The following is a 12476-nucleotide window of genomic DNA, read 5'->3' as shown; positions in this document are numbered from 1 at the left end:
CAGCTTTGGGCCCCGTATCTAAGGAAAGATGTGCTGATTTTGGAAACGGTCCCGAGGAGGTTCACAAGAATGATTCCTGGAATGAAGAGCTTGTCATATGAGGAACGGTTGAGGATGAGGGGGGGATCTTATTGAAACTTAAGAGGATACTGCGAGGCCTGGATAGTGTGGATGTGGAGAGGATGTTTCCACATGTCGGGAAAACTACAACCAGAGGACACCACCTCAGACTAAAGGGACAATCCTTTAAAACAGAGATGAGGAGGAATTTCTTCAGCCAGAGGGTGGTGAATCTGTGGAACTCTTTGCCACCGAAGGCTGTGGAGGCCAAATCACTGAGTGTCTTTAAGACAGAGATAAATATGTTCTTGATTAATAAGGGGATCAGATGTTATGGGGAGAAGGCAGGAGAATGGGGATGTGAAAATGTCAGCCATGGTTGAATGGCGGAGCAGACTCGATGGCCGAGTGGCCTAATTCTGCTCCTATGTCTTATGGTCATATGGTCTAACGGGAAAATTCAGGCTTGGGTCTTCTATTAATTTTAATAAGGGGATCAGATATTACGGGGAGAAAGCAAGAGAATGGGGATGAGAAAAATATCAGCCATGATTGAATGACAGAGCAGACGCAATGGGCCGAGTGGCCTAATTCTGCTCCGATATCTTATGGAATTGGGAAATACGATTCACCGGTGAATCAGTTCTCGTGTCGAAATCGTGGTGCCCGCGGTTTCACCCCAAACCGCAATTCTCCAGTGCTTCGACAGCGGCGTCAATGCGTTCTACTCCGCATGTATAGTAAACACCACTGGCATATCATCAGTGGGCCTGACCAAGTATTCTCCGGGGTCTCTGCGATTCTCCGCCTCCACTGGATAGAATTCCTGATGACGAGGTTCACTTGTGCATTTAAAAATGGGGAAACAGGTGGCGTGTCTGATGAGGGAGAGAAAGGAGGTAAGACACGGAGAGGCATGACCGTGGGCTTCCAGGCTAGACACTGGCTAGACTGGGCTGGCTGGGGGGTTGGAGGGGGTGACCCCCATGGGACTAGGGCAGTGTCCAGTCACAGACCACCATTGCCGCGGACTGCAGGGCAGTCACCTTGCTGACCACCCCACTGACCACCCACATTGGCCCCTGGTTCATACCTGGAATCATGCCCCAGATAATCCCACCACCTATTTTTCATGTCCTTCTTTGCATTTATATTTCTCCATACTTGGACCTGGAGTGTAGAGTTTGAATAGTTCACTTGGGCAAAGCTACAGCAGGCAATCTGAAACACCCCTTTGAAGCACATCCCTGAACATCAACACAGTGAGCACTGGTCCTGTAGAAAGTGGGTTTGGGGAACTGACAATAGAAAATAAGTAGATGGTAGAAACATGCAAACGGTATTTTGCATCTTTCTTCACCATGGAGAATAAAGTAATATCCCTGAAACAGAGGGTGGAACTGCAGAACATAACAATTACCGGGTAGTGGTACTGGGCCAATTGGTGGCGCTGCAGGCCGACATGTCGGGGGGGACACACACACGCACGCGCACGCACACGCACACACACACGCATGTGGGCAGGGTGGGGGTTCAGCCGGTCCCCCGGGGAAGAGGCAAGGTTACGAGTGTGTGGGGGTGGACGAGGTTAGTGCCAGGGGCACAGGGCTGCCAACTCACCCTGTTCATCCTGAGGAGGTTGTGGAGTTTCTTCCTGCACTACATGCCAGCCCGGGTGACAATACCCACGGTGCTGGCCGCCTCTGCCACCTGCGCCCAGGCATGGCAAAAGGCAGCACTTGGCGGCCTTCCTCCCGGGCTGCGGTACAGGAATATTCGCCTCTCCTCCACGGCGTCCAGGAGGGTCTCCAAGCTCAGCGTCCCTGAACCGTGGCACTGCTCTCCTTCCAGCCATCTTGTTGACTGGGACGGTTTGGGTGGGGGGGATGGATCGTTTAAGTGTGGCTGCGGCGTACGAGCCTCATGTGCGCCAATCACAGACCTGGCAAATCCAGCCGCGTTTCGCATGGAACCGGTTGCGTTCCACATGGCGATGGTGCTAGCTCATTTAGAGTTGCTGAATCGGTGCACCTGTTGCGCTGTTTTTCGTGTCGTAGAACACCACGGTTCCCACACCGACGTCAGCACTTGTTTTTCAACAGTGAACATAACATTAACCAATCCACATATCCACTCCTTCACAGAGAATTTTTCTAATGTCTAGCTTTACTTGAGACAAGGTCAATTTTGCGCATGTATATTCCAGGTTTGCATAAATTTCCATTATCTATCCATTATCTCAGCATTTTGAAGTACTAACTATTATCCATATATTTAAAAACAGAATAATCCCAGGAACTATAGACCAATTAGCTTAACGTAAATGGTACAAAAGAAATTTGAATAGCCAAGGAGCTAGAAAGTCAGCAGAGATTTCAAATGGAAAGGTCATATTTTACCAACCTTACCGAATTCTTTGAAGAAGTAAGAGAAAGAGGAGGCAAGGGAATGTAGTAGATGCAAGATATTTGGATTCTCAAAAAGCCTTCAATAAGGCAGTACAAGTAGACCCATGATTAAATCCATAACACGTAGAGTCGGAGGACAGCAGCAGAATGGATAGCAATTTAGCTACAAAAAACAAAACAGAGTAATGGTTAAGGATATTTCCTCAGATTACCAAAAGATCGGGAGTGGCACTCCCCAGGGATAAATGCTGAGACTGCGATTGTTCATAATTCATATTAATGATTTGGGCTAGGGAATAGTAAGTCAAATTACTACATTTGAAGACAGCACAATAAGGGAGCATTGTTAACATATACGAAGGGGTCAGCACGGTGGCACAGTGGTCAGCACGGTGGCACAGTGGTTAGCACTGTGGCCTCATGGCATCGAGGTCCTGGGTTCAATCCCGGCCCCGGGTTACTGTCCGTGTAGTTTGCACATTCTCCCCGTTTTTGCGTGGGTTTCATCCCTACAAACCAAAGTTGTGCAGGATAGTTGGATTGGTCATGCTACATTGCCCCTGAATTGGAAAAAATAAATTGGGTACTCTAAATTTATTTTAAAAAAACAAAGGAAGAACATGAAAAATATAAGTTGTTAATAAATTTACAGTATGTGTATTTAATTGGCAAATTCATTTTGATACGGATAGTTTGTACGGTGGTGTATTTTGAAAGGAATAACAAAGAGATCACATATATCATGAAGAACAAGAGACTAAATAGCATCCAAGAACAAAGATCTAGGAATACAGACATACAAATAATTAAAAGTAGTGACAGAAGTTAACTAATTCTGAAAAAACACATATATTGATCAATAAGGGGATCAGGGGTTATGGGGAGAAGACAGGAGAACGGGGATGAGAAACGTATCAGCCATGATTGAATGGCGGAACAGATTCGATGGGCTGAATGGTCTAATTGCGCTCCTTTGTCTTACGGTTATGTTGTCGAAGCTTTTTGTATTCCACTCATCAGGACAATTTGCAAGAGCACCAAATATAAAGGGAAGATCAATTTATTCTTCATGAGATGAGAGTGCTGATCGGATAGCAGGTGGACTTTGATTGGTAGAGGCGTTGCCATGGAGAGTGCACCAGTTAATAGATGACTGATATCAGGGAAGAGGCGGTGGCGTAGTGGTATTGTCACTGGACTACTAATTCAAAAGCCCAAGATAATGCCCTGCAGTTCAAATCTCACCACGGCAGATGATTACATTTAAATTCCATAAAGTAAATCTGGAAATAAAAAGCCTAATGATAACCATGAAACCATTATAAATTGTTGTAAAAGCTATGGACTCCAGACCCACAGCAAGGTGGTTAACTCCTAATGCCCTCTGAAATAGCACTGCAAGCCACTCAGTTGTGTCCAACAACTACAAAGAGTACAAAAAGGAAAAAAACTGGACGGATGGCCCAGCATCGACCAAGGTACCAGAAATGATAACGGCAAACTAAGCCGTGTTGACCCTGTAAGGTCCTCCTTATTAACTTCTGGGGTTTGTGCCAAAATTGGGAGAGCTGTCTCACAGACTGGTAAAGTCTGACACAGTCATATTTTACAGTGTCCCAACCAATTCCATAACCATGTCTCACCGACAGAGCAGGCCCAGTGGGGTGGTGTACAGGGAGTTGCACCAAAGATGTGCAGGTCAGGTGGATTGGCCATGCTAAATTGCTGCTATTGTCCAAAGTTGTGCAGGTTGGGCAGGGTAATGGGCCTGGGTAGGGTCCTCTTTCAGAGGTGGGTGAAGACTCGATGGGCTGAATGGCCTCCTTCTATATTGTAGGAATTCTATGGAATTCTAAATTCTATGAGTTGCCCTGGGAGTCGTCATGGCATGGATAAGGAAATGTACTGTTGACGACAACGTCCTATCACCCACCTACCAGCAACTGATGACTCAGTACTCCTCCATGTTGAACACTGGGAAGAAGGACGGAGGGTGACAAGAGTGCTGAATATACTCTGGGTGGGGTCTTAAATATCTATCACCAGGAGTGGCTCAGTAACTAAAGATCAAGCTGGCTGAATCCTAAAGGATATAGCTGCTGGACTGGGTCTGCGGCAGATGGTGAGGAAACCAACAAGAGGGCACAACATATTTGACTTCATCCTCACCAGCCCCCCTGCCTCAAATGCATCTGTCCATGACAGTACAGGCGGGACTAACCACCGCACTGCACTTGTGGAGACAAAGTCCAATCTTCACATTGATGACACACTTCATCGTGTTGTGTGGCATTACCATTATGCAAAATGTGATAGACTTCGAATAGATCAAGCAACTCAAGACTGTAGGCCATCAGCAGCAGCAGAATTGTACTCGACCACAATTTGTGACCTCATGGCCTGACGTATGTCCCAATCAATCATTACCAATAAACCAGCGTATCAACCTTGGTTCAATGAATAGTGCAGGGGAGCATGCCAGGAACAGCACCAGGCATATCTAAAAATGAGGGGCCAACCTGGTAAAGCTACAACACAAGACTATTCGTGTACCAAACAGTATAAGCAGTAAGTGATAACAGAGCTAAGCAATCCCACAACCAATGGATCAGATATAAGCTCTGCTGTCCTGCCATATCCGGCTGTAAATGGTGGTGGGCAATTAAACAACTCACTGAAGCAGGAGGCCCCATAAATATCCCCACCCTCAGTGATGGACAGCCCAGTATATCAGTAAAAAGGTACGGTTGAGACATTTGCTACAATCTTCAGCCAGAGGTGCCGAGTGGATGATCCATCTTGGTCTCCTCTGGAGGTCCTCAGCATCACAAATGCCAGTCTTCAACCAATTCGATTCACTACATATGGTATCAGGAAACGGCTGAAAGCAACGGATAAAGCAAAGACTGTGGGCCCGGTCAATATTACGGCAAGAATACTGAAGACTTGTGCCCCACAACCTGCCACACCCCTAGCCAAACTGTTCCAATTCAGCTACAACACTGGCACCCACCCAGCAATGTGGAGAATTTCCAGCTATGTCCTGCCCACAAAAAACAGGACAAATCCAATCCGACCAAGTATCACCCCAACACTATACTCTCGATCATCAGTAAAGTATTGGAGGGGGTCATCAACAGTACAATCAAATGGCGCTTGCTTAGCAATAACTTGTGCACTAACATTCAATTTGGGTTCCACCAGAGCCACTCAACGCCTGACCTTGTTACAGGCTTGTTTCAAACATGGGCAAAAGAACTGAACTCCAGAGGTTTGGTAAGCGAATGTCCTTGCTATCAAGGCTGCACTTGACCAAGTATGGCATCAAAGTTCCCGAGTAATACTGGAGTCAATGGGATTCAGGGGGAAATTTCTCCCCTAGTTGGAGTAATACCTAGCACAGAGGAAGATGGTTGTGATTGTTAAAGATCAGTCATCTCAGTTCCACGATATCACTGTAGGGATTCCTCAGGGGAGTGTCTGAGGCCAACCATCTTAAGCTGCTTCATCAATGAGCTTCCTTTTATCATAATGTCAGAAGTGGTGATGGCCTCAGGCATTCAGCATCATTTGTAACTCCTCATTTGTAACTCCTCATATATTGAAGCAATCCATGTTCAAATTCAACAATAACTGGACAATATTCAGGCTTGGGCTGACAAGTAGCAAGTAACATTTGCATCGTACAAGTACCAGGCAATAACCATCCCTAACAAAAAAGCATTTAACCATCACCTTACCATCACCCCTTGACATCCAATGGCATTACCATTATGGAATCTCCACTGTCAATAATCTGGGAATTACTATTGACCAGAAACTAAACTGGACTCGCCATATAAATACTGTGGCTACAAGAGTAGGCCAGAAGTTAGGAATCCTGTGGTGAGTAACTCACTTCCTGACTCCCTAAAGCCTGTTCACAAAATATAAGACACAAGTCAGTAGTGTGATGGAGTACTCTCACCTTTCCTGGATGAATACTGCTCCAACAACACACAAGAAGCTTAAAACCATCCAGGATAATGCAGCCCACTTGATTGGCATCCCTTCGACATTCACTCCCTCCTCCACCAATTCACAATAGCATCAGTGTGTACCATCTACAAGATGCACTGCAGGAATTCACAAAGGCCCCTTACAAACTCATAACCACTACCATCTAGAAGGAGAAGGGCAGGAAATGCATGGGAACACCATGCCTGGACGTTCCCCTCCAAACCACTCACCACCTTCTTGACTTGGGAGATATATCGCCATTCCTTCACTGTCGCCAGATCAAAATCCTAGAAGTCCCTCCCTAACAGCACTGAGTGTACCTACACCACATGGTTTGTAGTGGTTCAAGAAGGCAACGCACCAGCACCTTCTCAAGGGAAATTAGGTTTGGGCAAAGAACGCTAGCCTAGCCAGCAAAACCCACATCCCTGGAATAAATTAATTTTAAAAAACTGAGTTAACTGCCAAGCTTTGCTTAAATTCAGACCAGGCAGGTTGACTCTGATTGAGCCAGAGAATGGCTATCAAGCTGAAACATGCACAATGTTTGTACATTTCTTTCTGTCTACAAAGATCGGGTCCTGTGTACTAACTATGTAGCTTTAAGGGCGCTCAAGTGAGCCGCACTGCGAGTGTCTTAAATTGGTTTTCAATGTAATTTAAGAATTAAATAGCCTTGACCAAAGTCAACCTGCCCAATCTGAATTTAAACAAAGCTTATCAGTTAACCGTCTGTCATCAGTTAATTGGTACATTTTCTATGGCAATGCCTCTAATAATTAGAGTCCACTTGCCAATCAATCAGCACTCTCTTCTCATGAAGTATAAATTGTTATTCCCTTTACATTTGATATTCTTGCGAATTGTCCTCATAAGTAAAAGGCTCATTTCCGGAGGGATTGGATTGAAAAACAACAAAGTTAGTTTAAACTTGTGTCGAACCTTGGTTAGACCATATTCTAAACATGATATGGGGCATTGGGGAAGTTACAACAAAGATTCACAAGGATGGTAGCATAATTGAGGGGGTATAAATGTTAAGAATTCATGCCCTCTTCTCATATGAATATCCTCATTCCAACAACAAAAATTAGCTGCTCTTAAACTACTGGAATCATCCATGTCACTTTCCAACAACTGGATATCCTTTCAAAAGGGTCTATTTATCCTGGAAGGGCAATCTTTGCAATTTTCGCTACTTTCTCATTGCGAAGAATGGAGAGTCAAAAAACTAATCATTAAATGTTATTAATCTTCCAGAAACAGCACAAAGAATAGTAAGAGGCATGTCTTTTCAGTCAAACTATTGCTATAATTGTCACTACATTAAAATCATTCCAGAAAATATGAATTGCATTACCTTCTGGGAGTTCCACAATTGCTACAGCTCCCTTGTCCCCTTGCATTACAGTGTCATTGAACACATTTATTATGGTCGCCGGTGCCTGGAGCCTTGCAGTCAAGTTTTTCAAGTAAATAAACCTTGTTAAAAAACAAAAATTACTAAATTCTGTTGGCATAATCATTAAGATTTTGCGTTTTCTATTTTATACTGTTAAAATGTACTTCCACCTCCTGTAGAAAGTTACAGAAATTATTGATATGTAGATATATGTTGCTCAAAAATAGAAACCACATTTGCATAAAATAGATATCCATAATTCTCTGGGATTCCCGAAAAACAATCTATCCTTAAGTGACGAATTTATATGAAATTTTGGGTTTCCAATGTCGAAAAAAAACATGGAAGTGATCAGAGGACTTCTGTACCAATTTAATTGTAAAATAATTGTGCAGCTTGGGAATATAGCTTAATCCTGATTTCCCTTAGGAAAAGGATGAGAGACAAGTTTATGCTTCATTTTCCATCCCTTATCCAGAGACATTAGAGGCAATTTTAATCTACCCACCCAGTGGAAACCAGGCAGGCAGTTAAAACTTGGGCAACTTACCCACTGACATCCCACTCTACTCTTCTGAACAAGTGGCAAAGATATCCACCTGAAGCTAACAGGGTGTTTCTTTAAATATACAGTAAGGTCCTGACATTCACAACTTCCTCATTCTCAAATTTGCCTCTGTGCAGAAAAGTCTTTGTACAGCAGATTGCATAATGCAGACTCAAATGTTTGCTTATCCATAGTTTAAAAAGTAAAAGTTAACTTCAGAAAACACCAAAAAAAACCCCACCTAAATGAAGTGAAAAGAATGGAATGTGTCCACAATGTATTTAAAGCAGTAGAAAGTGAGCACTGCGCGTGCTTCATCTGCCATTGTTTGCATGTGGGTGTGCCTTGTTGCTGTGATTTAATTCTTGATCATAGTCTAGTGTATACAACTCTTTATTCCTACATTCAAATGCGATGAAAAGTCAGTACAGTTCCCTGGGCACTTGTCACATCCTGCAAGTTAGAGTACTTCCCGTCACCTCTACTTACTGTCACCTACCCCCAACCTATTACCAATCCATGTCACAAGGTTTTGTACCCATTTATTTATTAATAATTTCCTGAAAGTGCTCCCATATTTCCTTGTATCAAGTTTTATACTTGGACTCTGCAACGGTCTGGAAAGTTCTCCATCTACTTTTAGGGATTATGAGAGGGCAATATTCAAGAGCAACAAAATAATTACATGACTTCAAGGTTCTTCCTCAAATGGAAAAAACATGTATTCTTTAATATCATAAAAAGTTATTATAAATTGTTTGAATGCTAATTTTTTATAAACTTATAATTGAGTACAATTAAATGCAGAATGAAAATGTAAACTTGAGTCACAAAATGTTTTTGAAAATAGTTATTTTTATAAACTACAACAGCTCTTCTAAGATTTCAGCTAAAATTATGAAAATGAGATCTGTTTAATGATTAGAAGTTCCTTACCATTGGGCATGCCAGACAACAAAATTAAATGTTGGATAGAGGAACCAACCCACTTCTGTCAATCTTCTGTCCATGTCAATTCCAAAGAAAAAATTAGGTGAAGGAGTATGTTGGAAAGTCACGTTCACTTTGGCATGGTTTCTGTACAAAAAAGCAATTGGACAAGTGAAATAAAAACAATGATGCAATACTTTGAATATTAATGCTACTCCTGGAACAGTGCCATGGAGAAGAATTTCCATGTCTTTCTCAATCTCCGATTGTAACTTTGGCAAAAGATTCGGAGGAACACTAGAGAAATGACATAAAATACCTGCTTCAAGTCATTTAGGAATTGAGCTGGGCATTTTCCTGATCATCTACCAAACAATCCCACAGAAAATCCAGACAATCTTGCGCTAATTTTCAATTTCAAATGGATTTGATTTTTGGGTTCATAAAACACATCACCAAGATTTTCTTTAATCCGTTCAGTGAATTAACCTACCAACAAAAGTCTTTTAAAAGCCACTGCAACACAATACTGTTATAGAGGTAGGATCATTAAATATTTTTAAGGTGGAGGTAGGTAGCTTCTTGTTAGGTAAAGGAATCAAAAGTTATTGGGAGTTGATTGGAATTTGGAGCTCGAAACACAAATAGATCAGCTATGATCTTGTTGAATGGTGGTAAAAGCTCAAGGGGCCAAATGGTGTATTTTTGCTCCTATTTAGCATGTTTGAATTTTGTCCATATATTGCTAAAAAAGATAGATGCTATCAAAGCTTTTCATCTTGCACTAATCAGGAAAGATGCAAGAATGCCAAATTTCAACGGGAGCAACAATTTATACTGCATGATAAAAGGGTTCTGTTTGATTGGCAAGTTGATTCTGCTTTTTTTTTGAGGCATTGATGTAGAGAAAGCATCAGGGAACTATTGTCCCCTGCTGTAATGACTTAGGCCAGGCCTTTGAGATTGGCCAATTAGAATACGAGAATCCCTGATTAGTGGCCCAATCAGGGAACCCCTTTCTGTGTATATAACAGGGAGTGTCAGATCCTCTGCACTCCTGGTGTTGACAGCAGACTGAATGGTCATGGTTGTTCAGCTGTTGGGTTTGTAAATAAAAGGAATTCTGGTGATGGGACTTCTGCCTCCGTGGACTTATCACAGTGGCAATGAGGAAAGCAGAATGGCCCAAAGAAACCTGCTTGTCAGCAGCTGCCGCATATTGAGGGTAAGCCACTGATGGGCAAAATGCCTTTATTGGGAATGTTGGACTCTTTTGACCCTGCAGTGGAAGACTGGGCCCAATATGTAGAGCGGATGAAGTACTTCTTTAGAGCAAACAATATCATTCCAGAAGAAAAGCAACGGGTCATTCTGCTGACTGCGTGTGGGCCAGCTGCCTTTGCCATTATGCGCAGTCTCACTTTTCCAGAGGCACCGGATATGAAAACGTTCCAGGAATTGATGGATTTAGTAAAAGAGTACTGTGACCCTAAGCCACCTCTGATCCTGCAAAGGTACCGGTATTACTCAGCATTCTGAGACACTGGGGGGTCAGTTACAAACTTTTTAACAAGACTAAGGCGACTAGCAGAGGCTTGCAAATTTGGCCTGATGCTAAATGAGATGCTCCAAGACCGTTTGCTATGTGGAATAAATAATTTAGCAATACAGAAATGTCTGTTAGCAGAGGCCGAGCTGGATTGCAAACCAGCATTGCAGCTGGCTTTGTCCTTAGAAAAAGCAGCAAGCAAAGGGCATGATTTACAGGATACTCTGATGGAGGTAGATGCCCATACCAGTGAAACTGAGTAAAGGGACTATCGCTGGGGATAGGCAACTGCACAGCCACCCTCAGGAATGACTAGGATACTAAGTTAGCCAGGCCCACTCGCAGAAGCCCTCCCAGGCAAGGGAAAATTAGTCCAGACAGACTGCAGTCTTTTGCCTGGCAAAATATTGTAGTTGTTGCCAGAGATCGGAGCCAGAAAGGAGAAATAGAAGCCCCAAAACCAAAATCTTGGAGAAGGTCATGTAGGGCAGGGTACAGGAGAATTCATACCCTAGAAGCCCCACCTTCCTCCGATGAGGAACAACTAAATTATGTAACGATGGTGAAAGCAAAACCCATTAAATTATCCATAAGGTTGAACGGACGTCCCACACTGATGGAAGTCGACACTGGAGCAGCCGTATCAGTGTTAGGGGAAACAGTATTCAATAAAATTTGCACTGGACTCCAACCCTTATTCCTACCCAGGACCTCGGCAAAACTGAGGACATACACAGGAGAACCACAGAGTGTTGGGCACAACGCATGTAACTGTGGCTTAGGGAGAGCAACTGGTTAGGCTGCCTTTAATGGTAGTGAAAGGTGTGGGGCCAAGCTAATTGGGACGAAACTGGCTAAAAGAGATCCAGCTGGATTGGGTAAATATTTTCCAGCTGGAAAATGGCCACCTGAGCGAACTCCTGTGCAAATACCCAGAGGTTTTCCAAGAAGGGCTTGGAACAAGAAAGGGAGCAAAGGCAACATTGCACACAGATCCAGAGGCAGTCCCAAAATCCGACCAGTACCCGTCACATTAAGGCAGAAAGTCGATATGGAAATAAAATGTTTAGAGCATGAGGGAATATTAAAACCGGTCCAGTTTGCAGAGTGGGTGACACCCGTTGTGCCTATCCTTTAGCCAGACGGCTCGGTCCACCTTTGTGGAGATTTCAAACAAATGATTAAGTGCTACTCAGAACTGGACAAATACCCAATTCACCGGATTGAGGACTTGTATGCAAAGCTGGCTGGAGGACTCTTATTCTCAAATATTGATATGAGCCATGCATATCTACAGCTGACGCTGGACAAAGAGTCCCAAAATTCCTCAACGATAAACACCCTGAAGGGCCTTTTTCAGGGTACAAGATTACCCTTCGGAGTATCGTCAGCTTGTGCAATATTCCAGAGGACAATGGAGAATATATTGCAAAGGCTACCGCAAGTCGCCATTTACCTGGATGACGTCCTCTTTACAAAGGCAGAACCACTTGCAAAACCTGGAGGAAGTCCTTTGGAAGTTTTCAGCAGCAGGCGTGCGCCTAAAGAGAGAGAAATATGTTTTCCTAGCACCTCAAGAAA

At 43.4% G+C, this 12476-nt stretch overlaps 1 protein-coding gene across 1 annotated transcript in view; it reads right to left on the bottom strand.

The window, feature by feature from the left end:
• The window catches only part of si:dkey-256h2.1 (uncharacterized protein LOC337520 homolog), a 322407-nt gene that overhangs the window by 198245 nt on the left and 111686 nt on the right, over positions 1–12476 (bottom strand). Inside the window, exons 5-6 of the mRNA XM_038797529.1 lie at positions 9353–9493; positions 7828–7949 (exon numbers count right to left, since the gene is read on the bottom strand). Of these exons, the coding sequence (XP_038653457.1) occupies positions 7828–7949; positions 9353–9493 (263 nt within the window). The remainder of the gene's footprint in view (positions 1–7827; positions 7950–9352; positions 9494–12476) is intronic.

The sequence above is a fragment of the Scyliorhinus canicula genome, chromosome 5 (genome assembly GCF_902713615.1).
Source record: "Scyliorhinus canicula chromosome 5, sScyCan1.1, whole genome shotgun sequence".
In the NCBI taxonomy this organism is placed as follows: domain Eukaryota; kingdom Metazoa; phylum Chordata; class Chondrichthyes; order Carcharhiniformes; family Scyliorhinidae; genus Scyliorhinus; species Scyliorhinus canicula.
This window is presented reverse-complemented; position numbering and strand designations above follow the sequence as displayed.